The sequence below is a fragment of the Salvia splendens genome, chromosome 1 (assembly GCF_004379255.2).
Source record: "Salvia splendens isolate huo1 chromosome 1, SspV2, whole genome shotgun sequence".
NCBI classification, from domain to species: domain Eukaryota; kingdom Viridiplantae; phylum Streptophyta; class Magnoliopsida; order Lamiales; family Lamiaceae; genus Salvia; species Salvia splendens.
This window is the reverse complement of record NC_056032.1, coordinates 16522858-16542423: the sequence shown is the minus strand read 5'-3', so window position 1 is coordinate 16542423 and position 19566 is coordinate 16522858. Positions and strand designations below refer to the sequence as shown.

The window sequence follows — 19566 nt, the reverse complement described above, 5'->3', positions numbered from 1 at the left end:
AGTACAACCATCGGGTAGGACGGACAAATCGTAGATGTCTTTGTCTATCATAGATTGTAGTTTTGAATCCATTGCTTTCACCCATTCGCAATGATCGACATCTGCCTACGCTTCCGCAAAGTTCCAGGGATCTAATACATTGCTGTCTGAGGAGTGATCCATAGATTCCCCCAAACCAATATATGTTTCGGGCTCATGTGAGACCCTCCCACTGCGGCGCGGCACTACAATTCTTGGCATAGAAGTTGAAGTTTCTGAAGTTAATGGAATTTGTGACAGAAGTTAGCTCATCAAGAGCCACTTCACTGCTGGGTTAATGATTCATTACATAGTCTTCCTCTAAGAATGTGGCGTGAGTGCTCACAATAACTTTCTTATCTTGGAGACTAAAGAATTCATAAGCTTTCGTTCCTCTAGGGTACACTATAAACAAACATACCTCCGTCCTTGATCCTAGCTTAGTTGGATCCTTTTCCAATACATGAGCCGGGCAACCCCAAATCTTGAGATGTGCTAGATTGGGCTTGCGCCCAGTCCACAACTCATAAGGAGTAGTAGGTACGGATTTTGATGGTAAATTGTCTAAAATATGGCTTGCAGAAAGCAAGGCATGTCCCCAAAACGAAGTAGGTATCCGTGATTAACACATCATCGATCGGACCATGTTCAATAAGGTCATGTTCCTTCGTTCAGCCACGCCGTTCTGCTGGGGCGTGCCCGGCGCAGTCGGTTGGGATTCAATTCCCGACTCCGACAAGTAGTCCAAAAACTCAGCACTGAGGTACTCGCCTCCACGATCAGATCATAGGCTTTTTATACTCTTATCATGATACTTCTCCATAAGAGTCTTAAAGTCCTTGAACTTATCAAAAGACTCTGACTTGTGGCGCATCAAATAGACGTATCCAATTTTCGAGAAGTCATCAATAAATGTGATGAAGTATCGAAAACCACCTCTTGCCTCAGTAGACATTGGACCACATACATCGGAATGAACGAGCTCAAGTACTTCCTTGGCCCTGTTGCCCTTAGCCTGAAAAGGCCTCTTGGTCATCTTGTCTTCTAAGCATGACTCACACTTATGAAAAGGTTCCTCCTCTAGATCTTTAATAAGATTTTGTTGAACAAGAGAATGGATCTTCCTTTCATTGGCATGACCAAGTCTAAGGTGCCATAAGTACGTTTCGTTCATTGAACTTGAAGGTTTCTTTCGTTTCTTTGAAATTTTCGATGTTGTATTGAGTTCTGATTTGCGATTATTAAACTGTGTAGATGTGATTGTGTACAGATTGTTTTCCATGATACCACGATAGATATAAGAACCATCTTTCTTAATAACACAATTATCATTAAAAGAAATCGAATATCCATCAAAAACTAATTTAGAAACTGAAATTAAATTTCTTCTAAAAGAAGGTATCAACAAAACATTCTTCAAAATAAAAAATCTATCACTACTAAAACGCAAATAAATGTCTCTCACTGCTACGGCCGCCACTTTTGTAGCGTCGCCCAGCCGGACCTCGATCTCACGATCACGTAGCCGTATTGTCACCTGCATTAAGTCAGGATCAAAACAAATATGATCAGTGGCTCCAGTGTCAATAACCCAAGTGCAAGTAGACTTCGAAGCCAAACATGACTCGACTACTAAAGCTTGGTGCATACCTGTAGCCTTGCCCTTTTTAGGACAATCTGGCTTCCAATGCCCCTTCTCTCCGCAATTGAAACACTTCCCCGTGGGCTTCTTGTTTGCCCTCTTCATCTTCTTTCCCTTAGCTATCTTGGTCAGTCCTGAGTTCGGTGCCTGCCTTTTTCTCGCGCTAGGCTTGAAGCCAGAGGAACGAGGCGCCGAAGTCATCATGGCCGCCTTAGCCTGGACCATAAGGTCCTCTGCCGACTGAAGTTCAGTCAATAGCTCTGCCAAGGTGTAGTTCCTTTTGTTCATCTCGAAGTTGAGCTTGAACTGCTGGAAGCTAGGGGGAAGACTTTGAAGGATAATAGTCTCCTGGGACTCGGGATCGATCGTCCCTCCCAAGACCTCAATTTGGTTGAGGTGGCCCATCATCTCGAGGAAATGGTCCCTCACAGACGAGCCTTCCTTCATAGTCTTCGACATGATACTCCGAAAGGCTTGAGACTTAGCCGTTCGATTCTGAGTACCAAAACGATTCTTGAGATTCTGCATGATCTCGGCGGCAGTTTTCATGGCTGAATGTTGATGCTTGAGTACTGATGACATAGATGCCAACATATAGCACTTAGCCATCTCATTCGCCTTATGCCACCGTCTGTGTGCATCTCTGACTCCTGCCGCAGCGTTAGCTGGTGGCACTGGAGGTCGCGGGGTTGTGAGCACAAAGATGTACTCATCTGCTGTGAGAACGATGTCCAAATTTTGTTTCCATTCTATGTAATTTTGGCCCTCGAGTTTATGTTCTTTAAGTATTGTAGAAAGAGGATTGAACGACATATTGACGATTTGATTTGCACTGCAACACTGAATATTTACCATTTGTCATAAACTTATGTAAGAAGTTTGATTAGATTAACCATAAAACTTTTCAAAATCTTACAACAGTAAAATTAAAATTTTGTATCCTCCAGAGGAAGTTAATACGCATTAAAATCTTACAATTTTTACTGGTCACAACACCGACGAATAGTCCAGAGACCACAGAGTGGCATGACCGCCTAATGTTGCCTAAGCAAGACCACCTCTTTAGCATTACAGAGTCTCATTTCTACAACACACTCCCATAACTATGCTTATGTGCTGCTAACAAGATCAAGCTATCCCATAAATCATGTGTGAACTTCTGAATCTCGCAGTTTCTTAGGATTATTGTCCCCACAGAGCAGGTGGCGATAATATTGGAAACCACATTCTAGTTCATACTATTTATATTTGAGAAGTCTGCCTTATGAACTCGCTACTTCCTAGGATTATTGTCCCCATAGTGCAGGTGGTGATAATATTGAAAACAGCTTCATAAATTACAAACCAATTGGTGGAGACCATATACAAACGTTGAGTTCGTAATTATAGCTTAGATATTTTGGGTTATGGTTTTTATTCAATTATCCTTAGCCTTGAGGCAGATTAAGGCTTAATTAAATTCTGTTGGTATTTAATATGCTGGATAATTGAATCATTTATTTATAGTTGGCATCTTCCATTAAGAAAATAATGTTCCAGTATTTAATTCTTATTCATGTCTACTATAAGATATATCTAAAATAATTAAATTATTTAATTCTTAATAAGACATGAAAAATTAAATTCAAATTATTTCCGTGTTTAAGATTAGGAAGAGAAGATTTATTATTTAATGTATTCATACATATATATCCTAATTAGGATTCTAGATATATAATTATTAGGAAACTGTTAAATTATTCTCATCCATATCATCTAGGAATAAAATAATATTATTTATTTCCATAGATATAGATAATAATAAAAATATTCCCAAAATCTAGATAAATATTAGGAAAACTATTAAATTATTCTCATCCATATCATCTAGGAATAAAATAAAATTATTTATTTCCATAGATATAGATAATAATAAAAATATTCCTAAAATCTAGGTAAATCTTCCAAAAAGATTTTATTTCCATTAAATAATAATATTTTAATGATATCTTTTAATAAAATAATTAAATAATCATTAAAATAATCCTTCATCGTTATCTCATGGCATGAGATTTGCACGAACGATGAAAGACGAATATCCGACGAGTGTCGCATCCTCTCGGCCAGGAGCGCGCACGTCGGTGCCGCTCCTCTCGGCCAGGTGCGCCCCGCCCGTCTCGGCGTGTCGATCCGTCGGCCAGCGTCTCGACTCCCGTCTCGGCCATCTGAGCCGTCGGGGTGGCGCTAGCTCTTGACCAGCGACGCGCACGGTGGCGCGCCCGCTCTCGGCCAGGCCCGACCACCCTACCTTCCGCCTAGGGTTCCAGCTCTCGGCGCCTGGTGTCTCGGTGGTTCTCGGATGAACCACCACTTCGTGCCAGCCTTCACATCGGCCTTGATGCGGGGGCCGCCTAGGGTTTGCGGTCTCAGCCGGCGTCGCGCTCGAGCCCACGCTCGACTGCGCGTCGCCCCGTGATCGCGATCCCTCAGCTCCCACTCAATCGACAACCCTATTTCACGATCGCGCGTGGTGCAATCCGTCTCGGCGCGAGCACCAACGGATCGCACGTATCGTACGATCGAGTAATTCAAGTTCTTTGATTCGATAGTTCTTGAGTTCATCATGCATAATAAATTAAACAAAACACCAAGAACATGCTTCGCAATCAAATAATACATGCATACATGAATTCCGCAAAATTTAAATCCAAATAATCACAGCCAAAGACTGGCTCTGATACCAATTGAATGGGTTGGCAGCGGAAGCGTGCACGAGATCCGATCACATAAAATTTGATCTATTTAGCAGATTATTTAGACAAATTCTATTCGCGTAATTATCACATGTATCATGCTCATAACTTGAATTAAAACATGCTTTAGCAAATAAAATCCCTAAAACATGCTTACTACGGAATTGGCCAATTTACCTCGTTGATTCAATCAAGAATCGATGATGGCTTGCTCCGTCTCCACGTGAAGATCTTCAGTACTCGACCTCTGATCTTCTGGCTGGTGTCCCGGACCTCTGATCTTCTGGCTAGGTTCCGAATAATAAAACCTCATTTCGAGCTCCTCTTGTGGATGTTATCAAACGAGACTCTCCTCGCGCACGATTCAACATAATAGCAATCCTAGCACCGCTAGACAATGATCACCACTACCCAATATACCTAGATCGTTGGGTGATGAAAAACCCGCACCTTTGGTAAGTCAAAGTAGTAGATACTCAATATCGTATGTTCAATGCTAATGTACATTGATTAAGAAATTAATTATCAAGACCTCGTCTTTCAGTAGATAGCATAAAGACTCGTCTTACTGTTAGATCCATTCAGTGTTATACCACACCAACGTCATCATATTTCAATAAGGCTTAGAAATAATCGGACTGACATTGCAACCTTTCACGATAGGTAGTCTAGGTCTATCTGGGTTGTGAAATTCTTATTTTTTCTTTGTTCAGAACTGACCGCGTACCTTAAATTGAGCGCAGCCCACAACCAGTCTACTAGAACAAAGACTTAGACTTATGTTATGTTCGCTTATACATTTAAATATGCAATAAACATCCATTAAATGTAAAACATAACAACATTATGACAAAAATAATCCGTTGCATTCATTGGAAAATAATTATTACAGTTTTACAATATTCAATCACTCGAAAGGTGATTTCTAGTATACAAACCCTAACATAGAACTGGAGAAAGAGTGATGAGAGAGGTAAGTTTTACAGCACCTAGATGAGTGACAGGAGTTGTGTTGCCATTAGGAAGGTTTACTGATGCATTTGCTATTGGTGAGGTAGAGTTGAATAGAGATTGATCATAGCATACATGGTGAGTAGCTCATGTATCTAGGATCCATGTAGATGAGCTAGAACATGATGATGAAATAGAATTAATGGAAGGGGTGAAGAAAACTGTACCAGAGAAATTGTTTGAGGCATGAGTTGATGGTTGAGCAGAGAGATCATTGATTGGAGTAGTGGCTAGAGGATGGGAATTTTGGAGTTTATGGCTCTGCAAGAGGCTGATGAGCTGTTGATATTGATCAAAACTTGGTAGATTAGAAGTGTCTTCAACAAAGTTAACAGACCGTTGCTGATGAGAGTTGTGGTTTCCAGCAAAACCGGAAGACTGTAGAGGTTTTGCAAAGCCAGATGCTTGTAGATACTTTCCATTTCCTCTGCCAAATCCAGGTGGAAAACCATGAAGGATGAAACATTTTTCAACCGGATGGTTAGTTCTTCCATAATGAGAGCATAGAAATTTGGTATAGCCTCTGCCAAAAGAGGATGCTGCATTAGCAAAGGGCAATTCACTTGTGACTGGAGCTCGAGCAGGGGCAGAAGATGTGTTATTTCCATCAATTGATCTTTGTCTCTCTTCCTGAATCACCAATGAGAAGACCTTAGATAGAGAAGGTAGAGGAAATGAGAGAATATGAGACCTAAGTTGAGAAAAAGATGCATTCAGTGCACTCATTCTCTTGATGTTGATTCCATTTTGAAGCACTGTCACAAGTGCATCTAGCACATGTGCACCAGGAAGTAGGCTGAGAGTTTTTGTATTCATCCCAAAGTATACGGAGATTGGTGAAGTATGTGTTAACATCAGAAGATCCTTGAGAGAGAGCCATGAGTTGTTGTCGAAGTTGATAAATCCGAGCAGAATCAGCAGTGGATAAACGCTCTTTCAGATCAAACCAGATCGCATAAGCATCATCGAGGTACATGATGCTCGAGCATATTTGTGAAGAGACAGAGTTGCGGAGCCATGAAATCACCATGCTATTGCAACGAATCCATGGCTGATAAAGGAGATCATCACGAGCTGGCCGGAGAATGGATCCATCAACAAATACAAGCTTATTTTTTGCAAGGAGAGCAGTGCTGAATGATATGCTCCAAGCTGCATAATTGGATCCAGTAAGTTGTTGTGGAACAACTGTGATTCCTGGATTATCGCTCGGATGAAGAAAGTATGGACTAGGTGTGTCCTCTGTAGGTAGCTGAGCAACTCGATTGCGATCATTCATTGTAATAGTGAGGAGATGAAGGAGACCAGAAGGTGAGATCTGGATATGACGAAGCTTGGAGAAGGAAATTTGAGTAGATCGGAGAAAGAGATCGAAGTATTTGAAGATGATCTAGAGCAGATCAAGGAGGCGGAAGCATTTTGTCACTGATACCATAACAAACTCATGAAGATTAACTTCATGAACATAAGAGAGATAGATAAGATGAAGAGAAACGATATTTGAGAGAATGATGAACACTTTATTCAATGAATTCCAAAGTGTACATCCCACCTTATATTCGGTGCATAGAGAACTAACCAACAAACATAACTAACTTACTAAACTTCCAGTTGTCACTAACTAACTAACTTCTAACTTCTCTTCACAATCTATAGCCGAGCATGAGTGTAGATGAGGTAAGGTGCATGGACGTTTGCATGGGGCTGCAGCTGTACGATGAAGATGATGAGATAACATCATTAATAATGGGAATCAGAATGATTAGCAATTTCCACAAAAGATCAGTGATGGAGATGAATATGGTTGAGTTGAAATAGCTCGGAGAAGGTTTAGCCATTGACGTTAAAGAAAAATATGTAGGAAACGTGAGATGCTAATGAGGGACTTTTGGCCTTTCATGTTGCCAAGTCCTTTGGCTTTTCATTTGGAGTTACCCCCACATACATCATAGTGTCTTAATGTCATGATCCTTTATATCTCCATCTCTAGCCTATAATAAGGTGGAGTTTGGGAGAAAATGATACACCAACAACAACAAATCATTCTTTATTCTCTCTCTCTATATTTTAGTGTGCATCTTAGGAGCACTGTCCAACTCGATTATCAGAACTCCATCAAGTTCGCCAGTGCCTAACGGGTCTAAGGTGATTCTACACGTTAGGAGGAAGTTGTTTTATCTTTGGGGAGAATACGTCAATCCGTGAGCACTAGCCGTGACGTAATTTTTCTTGTAGAAAGAGGGCTTTCCTCGACTCGGCAAGTAGCCATATTACAAATTCCACTATAATGTGAATGGGAGTACTAAATATTTTCTCCGAACTAACAAGACAAGTAACCATATTACAAATTCTCTACAAGGATAAAATACCCAAAGTAAGAAATAGAGATTAGAGGGAGCAATATAACTAAAGATGAAAGCTTTGTTGTGGATGTGGGATGTTTCTTAACAAGGCAAGAGTCCCCATTTGTAGGGAAACTTATGCCAACTTGTTGGACTTTTCAATGATAACTCAATTATGAGTAGCCACAATTGTTGAAACAATAATCTTAGGAGTAGAAGTAGGTAGTAGTTGTACTGACTTGCAACTGTTGACTCCAAAAAGGAGAGAAATCAAACAAATCTCCACCTTGATCTCCTTTTGAGTGGACATACTCTCTCGCTATGAATTCATGTTTAACAATGAATGATACCCACTAAGTCCAACCAATGATCGAACTTAGTGGTTGGAAGTGGTTTAGTTAACATATATGCAAGATTTTTAGCTAAATGGATTTTTTTCCACATTAAAATCTCTTGCATCAACAATATCATGGATAAAATGATGCGTAATAGCATCAATATGCTTGGTCTTCGAATGATGCTTGTTGTTCTTGGTCAAGTGTACAACACTTTGACTGTCACATAACACAACAAGAATGTCTTATTTCAACCAAGTTCAGTAACCAAGTCTCGAAGCCAGATAGCCTCTTTCACTCCTTCAATAGAAGCAATATATTATGCTTCAGTGGTCAAAGCTGCAATAGCTTGAAGTAATGAATAATAACTGATAGCAAAGCCGCAAAGTATAATAATATAGGTCGAAAATGACCTTCTCCGATCTAAATCACCACCATAGTCGGCGTCAATATAACTAACTACGCTTCCTGGGTCAGATTTCAGTCTATCGAATACCAAACGAATATCATGAGAACCCTTCAAGTAACAAAGGACCATTTGACAGCTTTCTAAAATTGTTTTATTGGGTTCTGCATGAATCGGCTAACAACACTAATAGCATAGGCCAAATCAGGCTTAGTACATACCTTAGCGTACATAAAGATTTCGATTGCATTAAAATATGGGAGATGTAACATTCCTCTGGTCCTCTTCTTGGTAGCACCTAGATCTTTTATACTCCTTCCGTCTCATTGAAGATGACTCACGTTCATTTTTAGTTTGTCCGAACTAAGATGACCAATTACTAAAAATGGAACCACCTTTCTCTTTAATTTATTCCATCTCTCTTATTTTACTCTCTCAACTTCACACACAAAGTAAAGTTGCATAAATTCACATGTTGCCCAAGGAAGGGGTCATCTTCCTTGGGACGGAGGGAGTATCAAATTCATTGTTGAGATGCACCTTTAACTCGCCAATAAGAGTTTTATCTCTTGCAGCAATTAACATATTGTCAACATATAATAACAAGTATATAAATAACTCATCAAATGTCCTTTGAAAATAAATACAGTTATCATAACTACTTCTCTAGTAGCCATGTCCAGACATGAAGAAATCAAACCTCTTATACCATTGTCTTGGTGACTGTTTCAAACCATAAAGAGTTTTCTTCAGACGGCATACATGGTTCTCTTTTTTAGGAACAACGAACCCCTCTGGTTGCTGGATATAAATCTCTTCCTCAGAATGACCATGAAGAAAAACAATTTTCACATATAATTGTTCCAACTCCAAATCATATAAGGCAACTAGAACAAGTAATACGCAAATTGAAGAATGACGATCAACAAGAGAAAAAACTTCATTAAAGTCGCTACCTTCCTGTTGATCAAAACCTCTCACAACAAATCTTGCTTTGTACCTTGCATTCTTAACATTGGGGATGTCTCTTTTCTCTTAAAGATCCACTTGCAACTAATGATTCGTTTAACTTTACCAAATCCCATGTTTTATTTTTTAGAAGACTCTCGACTTCTTCTTGCATAGCAGCAATCTACTTTGTTGATTTGTCACTAAAGATAGCTTCGGAATAATTTTTGGGTTCACCTCTTCACCCATCTCTTGTGCAACAATCAATGCATAAGCAATGTTGGGATATTCTGCGATCAGTCTTTGAGTCGGTTTTCTTGGTCTTTGTTGCTAAAATTTTTGAGCCATTGACCATGGTTGTAGTAAACCTTGACGTTGAGGTGGATGTTGTAGACTCATTTGTCTAATGACTTTATCTTCTTCAGCGGTGGAAAAATTATGGACATTTGCTTCCAGAATGGGAGTTCAGTCTCAAACTCCACATTTTCTTGAACTTCCTCCTAGTCACATGTATCAGTGGAGGGAACAACAGTATCTTTTCCAGAAGATAGCATAACATTTTTATTAAAGATTACATTCCAACTATGAAATATTTTGTCAGACTCGGGGTCATACAAACAATAACCTTTAAACCCAAAGTCATAACTTATGAAAATGCATTTTTTAGCATGAGATTCAAATTTTCCCTCGTTCACGTGAGAGTAAGCAGGATAACCAAATATTTTAAAATTAGAATAATCAACAAGGTTACCTGACCAAACTTCTTCTGATACTTTGTAGTCAAGTGGTCGATTTGGTGAGCGGCTTATCAAGTAGCACGCTGTTGAAGCCGCTTCAGCCAAAAATTCTTTCACCAAGGTAGATTGGGAGAGCGTACAACAAACTTTGTTCAGGATGGTTCTATTCATCCTCTCAGCAACTCCATTTTGTTGTGGAGTTCCTGGAACGGTGAAATGTCTGGCAATACCTTCCTTCTTGCAGAAATCATTGAACTTATTTGAACATAACTCGAGGCCAATGACTGTCCTTAGCCTCTTGATCTTCTTGACAGTTTGGTTCTTAATCAACAACTTCCACTCTTTAAAAGTGGAAAATATTTCATTCTTTTGCTTGAGAAAATATACCAAGAGTTTACGTGAGAAATAATCGATAAACGCCAACATATAGTTACATTACCTCTGAAGGGAGCTCTCGATGGACGCCAAAGATCTGGATGGATGTAATCCAAAGTACCTTGGTCGTGTGAATGGCCTTTGATAAGCTAACCTTTTTCTGCTTACAAAAAATGCAATATTCAGAAAAATCGACCGCACCGGTACAAGTATAACTAAGAAATCACTTCTTCTAGAGAATTTGGAATCCCTTCTCACTCATGTCGCCCACCCCAAATGCCAAAACTTGGTACTGTCTTTGTTGGATGGGGCAACGGCCGCAGAACCTAGTAACAGTTGAACCTTGAAACAAATACAAACTACCAAATCTAATTGCATTTAGTTACACAAGAGCTCATTTGGAAACTTTCAAAAATCTATCTTCAGCTGAGTATCTACACCATTGAGATTCAAGAGTGCTTAGGGAAATGAGATTTTGTTCCAAATCAGGGACATGTCCGACACCGATCAAAGTTTTAACAACTCTATTGTGTGTCTTGATTTTAATTGTACCTTTGCCGACAACTGTGCGTTGGGCATTGTTTCACATTAAGACAAGACCACCATTAACAGATTCATAGGTGATAAATCTGTCTCTATTAGGAAAACACATAAAATGCAACCAGGATCAAGAACCCAGTCATTTTTAGACCTTAGCTTAGTATCAGAAGCAATAAAACAATCCCCATCATACTAGGTTTCTACAAAACTAGCTTCGACAGATTTTTCGGGTGGCTTACCCTTATCCTCTCCGTTTTTTGCATATTTTTAATTTATAGCTCTCAGTGATTTAGTGATCTTTTTTTGTTGCGATAACAGCAATAGTTAGAGTTTTTACTTCTAGATATTTATTTGGATTTATTTTATCATTGACACCTATTTCTTATTTCTTCCTCTAACTTCTAGAATGAATTAGGGTATCAAATTTTACTTGGATAGTAGGTTAGACTTGACATCATCAAAGGTAAAGGTAATACAAATACCATATATCATAATATGTTTGAAATATCTATATGAGGATGGCAACGAAACAATAAGTAATACAGTTGTATCCTCATCATCAACTTTGACATCCAATTTTTTCAAATCAATTATGTTGGAATTGAATTTATCAAGATGCGATTAGATGGGAGTACCTTCAGACATACGGATTGTGAAGAGTCTCTCCTTTAATCAGAGTTTATCTGCAAGACTTTAGGTCATGTATAAAGGCTCTAGTTTACTCCATATGCCTGTTGCACTTTTCTCAGTGATGACTTCATGTAGCACGTCACTCAAACATAATGGATTGTGGATGACGCTTTTTCATCCATCTCCTCTCGTTGTTCCTTTGTAGTAGTGGTTGGCTTCATCAATTTGCCGGATAGAACCTTCTTTAGGCCATTATGGGTAAGAACAACCAGCATCTGGACTTGCCAGGTAGCAAAACTACTTTTACCATCAAATTTCACAATGTTGAACTTCGTTGACATATTTAAAAAATATCCCAGTTGAACCATCATGGCTCTGGTACCAATTTGTATGGGTACAGAGTGTGGAGCGTGATATATTCAACCAAAGATTATGAGAAAGTAATAAAAACAGTAAAAATGACACCAAAGGTTTTAGGTGGAAAAAACCCCGTAAATAGAGGTAAAAAAACCACTACCGAGAGAGCCAAAAAACTCCACTATAATGTTGATGGGAGTACCAAATATTTATACCGACTAACAAGACAAGTAGCCCTATTGCAAATCCTCTACAATGATAAAATACACAATGTAAGAAGTAGATATTAGAGAGAGAAAATATAAGTCAGATGAATGTTTTATTGTGGATGTACGATGTTTCTTCACAAGGAAAGAGTCCCTATTTATAGGTTAACTTATGCACAACTTGTTGGACTTTTCAATGAGAACTTATTTATGAGTAGCCACAATTATTGAAACCTAGGAGTAGAAGTAGGTAGAAGTTGTATTGACTTGTAATTGTTAACTCCAAAAAGGAGAGCAATCCAACAACATGAATTAATTGTTTTCTAATAGTCAATGTCTTTTATATGAGTTCGATACCTATTATACTGCATTGCACGCATATTCTTTTGCAGTTAATACTCCCTCTGTTCCATAGTCATTTTGCCATTTTGCCATTTTGATACGTTCCATAGTAATAGAGTCATTTCCCTTTTTAGTAAAAGTCTAACACATTTTTCCACACATACTTTAATCTCTCTTATTTTTTTTCTCTCTTCATCTCTACCTTTTTCATTTCCCACTTTATTCTCCTTTTACTTAACTCACCTAACACATTTTTTCTTAATTTCCGTGCCTAAAAAAATGCCTCTATTACTTCCATAGAGGGAGTAGTATTTATAGGGTTTTATTATTTGATTGTATGAAACTGAACTGGATTATTTGTACCCTAAAAATCACAAAAATATATGAATAGTGTAAGTTAAGTGATGAAATAGTGATATTGTAGATGGACTTAGAAGTGCATGGCATCACACGTATCCCAAGCTGCTAGAAACAAATAAACGTCTGGAAATGACCATACTTCTACAAAATTGAGTTATTACTTGGGGCAAAACTTAGTTTAATTATTTACCATTTATATTAAAAGAAAAATCGAAAGCAAATGGATGTACTAATGTTCGACAATATAAGGAACAATACTTTCAACTGAGCTACAGATATATATTCTGTTGATTGAAAGGTGATATGATATAGAGTGCCTCTCCATTTTGTAGAATTGAATATTGGAATTTCCAAAACTTATAAAAGCAGAGTGCATAGTATAGGCTTTGAGGTTTCCAAGCTTGTTGATAAATCAAAATTGAACTAGGGTTTCTTTTCTGGTGAAATAACTTTTCTTGAATTATATAGATATGTGAAACATCTCATCTAACTTTGTTGATGAGTCCATATAGGCCCCATATATTCTCATGAAGCCACAATTGTTTCGTCTGCTTTGTTGTTGAACTATCATATCCCATCATACCTGATTTAGACATTTTTCATCATTCATCACTATATGCCTAGGTGCCACTAATTCATTACTAATATGCCACTAAATTACAAGATATCTACATAATTAGAGTGGTTATACATCACTTAAATGTGTTCAACAGTGCATATCTACCCTCATGAAAATTAACAAACCAACTAATATTAATACATGTAATTAATCAAAACCTGATGAAAACAACCCCAAATCTAAAAAAAACAATCTTTTACATTAGGGTGAGGTGAGTCTATAAATTGATATATACCCAACAACATTTGATACATAGTTGAGATGAAGAGCCAGGAGCCTCGGTCTAGCTCTTCGTGCGCGGCGTGCAAGTTCTTGAAGAGGAGATGCACCCCGAACTGCCAGTTCGCGCCCTACTTCCGGTCGGACGAGCCCAAAAAGTTCGCCAAGGTGCACAAGGTGTTCGGGGCGAGCAACGTGAGCAAGATCCTGAACGAGGTCCCAGAGGAGCACCGGGAGGACGCGGTCAACTCGCTCGTGTTCGAGGCTGAGGTGCGCCTACAAGACCCGGTCTACGGGTGCATTGGCGCCATCGCATCTCTGCAGCACAAGATGGTCGAGCTGCAGCACGACCTCTTCCTCGCACGAAGCCGCCTCGCGTGCTTCCTCGACCACCAGCCCCCTCCCCCTCCCCCTCCCCCGGCCCCCTTCTTCGACGACATGTCCCCTCTCTTCGACACCCCCATGCCCGACCTCTTCGACCACCCCACACTCCCCTTGGATCATTTTGCCCCATTCCACTACCCTTGACTAGATCTCTCTCATCAAATATTTATGTGTGATCATGATGTTTAACTGAGAAAATTTGAGTGAGCTATCGTTTTCATTGATACGGACATGTGAAAACATCTAGCTAGCTACGAGGTATTAAATTTCATCGATTGTGTTTCAATCATGTTAGATGCAAAGTGGCTTGTGTTTTGCTTCATTTTTTTGTGTGGTTGGTTAATTAGTTTAATTTTACCAGGCGATGAAGCGCGGTTGATTAATTGGTAAGACGCTTCCCCTCCAATCAATAGATCGGGGTTCGAGCCATCTAGTGTGTTCTATGTGTTGTAACTCGAGAATTAGTTTTTATTTTTTTTCCATGTGGATAATAAAGTTAGATTTCTCTCTATCTTTTAAGAGAATTGCCTGGGTTTTGGGCCTTTGAGGCTCAGTATTTTCATGAAACAAGTTAACATCAAGCTTAGAGTTAAATATTTTGTATGGATTTAGTTGTATGCATTAGACTAGGTAAGTATTGGTTATGTACCATTGAAGATAACTCACTTCCCTTTTTGGTTTGTCCCAATCAAAATGACTCATTATTAAAAATGAAAACACTTTAATCACTATTTAACACACAAAATAAAATTGCATAAAATCTCGTGCCGCTCAAGGAAGGGGTTATCTTCCTTGGTACAGATGGAGTAGTATGTTGACATCACATTCACAGGTGTTTTTATTGTTCGTCATTTTCTGATTAAAAAGAAATCGAAATTAAATTTTGTCATATGTGATTTATATGAGATGATCAAGTGTTAGCTAGGTTGCAACTCGATCTTGTTTCAATTAATTGATTAGGGCCTTACTAAAAATTAGGAAAAATCAAGAGAGAGTAATGAAAGATGAAAACAAAAGCGGTTGTTTTAGTGTTTCACTTTATGGTCAAGTTTGAATGTTAATAATTGAAATGGCATGATGGAAAAGTTGAGGTATTTTTGGTTTTGGCATCCATAATGGAGTTTCTCCTTCCCATGTGCTACATTAACGGCCACCTTACTTATGGGATAACATAACTATGATTATTGATTGAAATTTGCCATAATAATTTCATGCGACTACCCTCATCATTGACTTGGATCAATTTTAACTTAGCTGTACAAATAATTTCAATTAATTAGTGATGGGACTTGTCATAGGAAGGCGGTTTCTTTCTCTTTTTTGTTACTACTTACTTTATATGTAATCGGATGCAGAACCAGAATCCAAAGCTATTACTATGGCCAACAATTTTTGGTCCAAAATCGTCATCGACTGTTCCAAACCGCAACCATTTTTTATCGACCGAACAAACACAAACCACTTCAAAAAATGTACCTTCTACCCTTTCAATCAACATGAAATTTTCCAAAACTTGCTGGGAAGAAAAATTTCGAACCCTGCAGTATAAGAAAATACAGATTCTAATCTATTAAGAAAAATCGAGACTCCAGATTCAGTTCATGGGTTAAGCTTGAATTGTGGGCTCTTGCAAGGAACGGTGATATGATATTACAGGTCACAAGATCCGGAAGTTTGCCTTCCTTTGATTGAGGTCCGAGCAATCAATAATGCTTCTTTCACCATTTCCGTTCAGTAATGAATGCTCAAGGCCATCGAACTTTCCTTCTTCAGAATTCGACATTACCATGTACAACAAACACTTCAAGAAATTTCTTCAGCAAATATGATGTTGTATATATGTTGCACTGCACGAGCAAAAGCAGATACTGTCAAACTAAAATATTCGTTAACAGAATCAAGAAATTTTTATTGTTCAAATTGCAAAGCTGAGCCAACTAGCATTCTTGTCGGATTAGTTAAACTTAATGAACATTTGAACACACACTAAGAATCCTGCAATAAGAATTCTAAGTTAGGAATTTACTAATGCTTCTGCTAGAAAGTTATGTTACCTTCTTCTTGGGGGATATTAGGTTGATCTACTAAAAGCTGTTGAAGTGCCCCTAAGTCAGCACTTGCACTGAAAAGATAAATCCAACAATGAACTCATGAAAACTGAAAGAGCATAGATATTTATAAGCATCACAGGACCATTAAAAATATGAAAGCAAATACATGACATGAACAACGAACATATAACTCTTAGACCAGAACTATCAATAAAATAGCAAAGTCAAATTTTAAAGACCAGGTACAAGCTTCCTCAAGTCAACTTGTATGAACAAGGAATTACACTTACTAAACAGTACAAGGAGTAAAAGTTACAAGAAGCATCAATAAAGCATGATGGTAATCCGAAGATTTAATTTTAGTTCATTCTTCATTTGCATAAATCAAGTTTTTAGCTTGTCTGAACGAATACAGCCATAAATGATGGGCCCGGAAACATAGAGTTACGAAAAAGCATGCTCGGTTTGATTGTTTACCATGACATACTCCACACTAAAGAGACATCTTTCCAAGGCAATCAAAGGAGGCATACGTTTTAGCTAGATTATATTAAGAAGGGTGTTAACCTGGGTTTCAATGCAAGGGCAGGAAGCGCTGATACAATAGATAATTTGAGAAGGTACCTGATGAAAAATAACGAGTTACAATTAATATTTCAAATCTCTAGATCACGAAATACCCAAAATAAGTTATGAGTAACTTTTCTTTTCAATAAGTGTAATTGGTTAATACATTCCCTAAACATACAACGGGGCGTCATGAGAAAAATCTGCGCCTACCTTTATAATTTTCAAAACAAAAATTCTAACTTTAACTATATAATTCCTTAAAGATTGTACGGGATAGCATCTGAAATTAGTCCAAATGGAAATTATGTCAATTTTACAGCACCAGCAGTATGTCTATAATACTGAAGCTAACTATTGATGGCATTAATCTCACACAACAGGTCCCATACTTGAAATAATTATAAGAACAAAATACAACTTCAAGTCTTCAACCACAACAGAAATTTCAATACAACTTAAATTCAAAGCATAAGAAATTTATCCATGTATGATCCAGGACCAGGGTTGCCTAATGTTCCATTTTCTGGGACAAGCACCAAGCAAGGTAAACGAATAAAACAACATTTCCAATAGATAGAATTGTGACATCCTTACTCTGATCGATGCATTTCTTCAAGAAGTCTAAGTCCTTCTATGCAATATGCAATAGTTGGTTTTACTCCAATCTGTAGCTTCAGTTGTTTTCCAGTCATCTGGGCAGACCCCACTTTCGCAAGCTGCTTGCTATCACGAACTACCTTCTCAAGGGAAGAAACAATCCCACCGAATTCTTTCCTGAAAAAAAAATTACTCTTAGGGAAAAAATTCCAATATTCCAATTTTAAAACTTTCTTTGTCCACTTGTCAAGGAAAAATGCAATGGTAATAAAGAATCACAACAATCAACGCATGAACCTAAGTACTCCTATATAAGTTATTATAATCAATAAGCATCTGCAAACAAACTCATTCATATATTTCTTCAATATATAACAATACACAGTACATGTTTGCAAGGCTTTGTTTCTTATCAAGTGGTTTCAATTTTAAACCAACAACAAATATAAATATACATAATATTTCAAAATTTATACTTTAGAAGAAAAGCTACACGAAACACAAACATACAAAAACAGCTTGCAAATAAAATAAAACAGAAAGCAGCAACAAAAAAATAGACACACTACATAGTGCTGTTGATGTTGATGATGATAGTTTGAAGGGAATCCATCTGCTTTGCCAACACAACACCTTCAATGCCCTCAACACATCCCAAAGTTCCATAGTTTTGCGAATTTTGAATCGCCTAAAATATCAATTAAATCAATAAACATAGAAATCGAACAATTAAATACTTGAAATTATAGAGAGTGACACCTGCAGCCTCTGGATTATGGAAGATGCGTTAGAGAATTGGGAAATAAGCCGAGACCGGAGCTCTTCCCATCGGCTAATTTCGCCCTTAATTTTCCGGAATTGTCTCTGATATTTTTTCACTATTGACTCCATCCTTTCACTATTTTTTCACAAAGACTGCAGCATTCGTCATCTTTTAAGTCTCAACACAAAATTCCAATAGAAATAACCCTCCATGGCTCCACAAATATACATAATGCAGTTTGGATCGAATTGCATATATACAGAATTCAGTTTGTAGTTTTCTCTTAGAAAGGCTAATAAATAAATGAAAAAATTTGCATTTTACACGATGTCATAAATAGATTACCAAATAAAATTTGAAAAGCAAACTGAAAGAGGAGAATAAAAGAATTTTTACTTGGAGTTAGCCGAGGAAAATTTCGCCGGCGCTAAAGGAGAAGGGGGCGACTCTGTGGAGGAGTCTGCGGCTCTACGAGAGTGCGAAAATTGTGAGAGAGGGAGGGCTACAGAGAGAACTAATTTTGAAAATTTTGGCCCGATTAACTTAAACTAAATTAGGTTTAATTTATGATTATAGTCAATCATTTAATTTTTGTTAATGATTTAAGGGCTGGGAATCGGTTCGAATCGGTTCTAACTGAACCGAAAAGTCGGTTAACCGACTTCCCAATTTTCCGAAAACAAAGAACCGAAACCGAGAAAGAATAGGTTCGGTTCTAACCGATAGGAACCGAATTGAAAAAAAACCGGAACCGAGAAAGAATCGGTTCGGTTCTAACCGATAGGAACCAAATTGGAAAAAAAAAACGAAACCGAGAAAGAATCGGTTCGGTTCTAACCGGTAGAAACCGAATTGGAAAAAAAAATAAAAAAGTTATTGCCGAGATTCGATCCCTGGTCAATGCGTGAGAAAAATGGCCAGCCTACCACTTGCGGGAACAATTCTATTTTTGTTCTAGAGAACTAATGAAATTCCATTTTAATGAAGGAGATTAGATTTATTCTGAATGGGGAATGACGCACAAGGGTTATGCGTCATTATTATTGAACGACGCACAACCCTTATGCGTCGTTGGTTAACGACGCACAAGGGTTATGCGTCGTTCAAAGACGCATAAGCATTATGCGTCTTACCCTAATGACGCATAACCCTTATGCGTCACACTGGTAAGCATTCCAGCCTATCACCCGGGTGACCCGGGTCCAATCCCTGGCAACGGCGCAATTTTTTAAATGATTAGTATTTGATAAAAATGAGTTATTCTAAACATTTATTTTTGGCAAATAGATATTACTCTTATAAAAGAATTAATTAAAGAAGTTAAGAATAAATGCCCAATCTAATTGGTCCCCCAAAACGAATACATGTACATTGACAAATTA

General features: G+C 38.0%; 2 protein-coding genes across 4 annotated transcripts; one reads left to right on the top strand and one right to left on the bottom strand.

Annotated features, from left to right (window-relative positions):
- Positions 1-13780: 13780 nt before the first annotated feature.
- On the top strand, positions 13781-14714 carry LOC121744208 (LOB domain-containing protein 21-like). 2 transcript variants are annotated; one of them, XM_042137700.1, is made up of 2 exons: positions 13781-14212; positions 14303-14714. In XM_042137700.1, exons 1-2 carry the CDS (start codon positions 13862-13864, stop codon positions 14345-14347), a joined length of 396 nt encoding a protein of 131 aa, XP_041993634.1. In that variant the 5' UTR covers positions 13781-13861; the 3' UTR covers positions 14348-14714. The 2 variants fall into 2 exon arrangements, with proteins under 2 accessions (XP_041993634.1, XP_041993625.1); XM_042137691.1 differs by having other exon boundaries at positions 13781-14461; positions 14565-14714.
- A 903-nt stretch (positions 14715-15617) lies between these two features.
- On the bottom strand, positions 15618-18707 carry LOC121796740 (uncharacterized protein At5g43822-like). Of its 2 annotated transcripts, none has more exons than XM_042195530.1 (7): positions 18581-18707; positions 18181-18336; positions 17991-18109; positions 17419-17598; positions 16822-16878; positions 16258-16325; positions 15618-16050 (listed from the first exon to the last, which is right to left on the bottom strand). In XM_042195530.1, the coding sequence occupies exons 2-7, from the start codon at positions 18310-18312 to the stop codon at positions 16007-16009; spliced, it is 600 nt and encodes a 199-aa protein (XP_042051464.1). In that variant the 5' UTR covers positions 18313-18336; positions 18581-18707; the 3' UTR covers positions 15618-16006. The 2 variants fall into 2 exon arrangements, with proteins under 2 accessions (XP_042051464.1, XP_042051468.1); XM_042195534.1 differs by having other exon boundaries at positions 18181-18319; positions 18581-18697.
- Between the last annotated feature and the right edge of the window lie 859 nt (positions 18708-19566).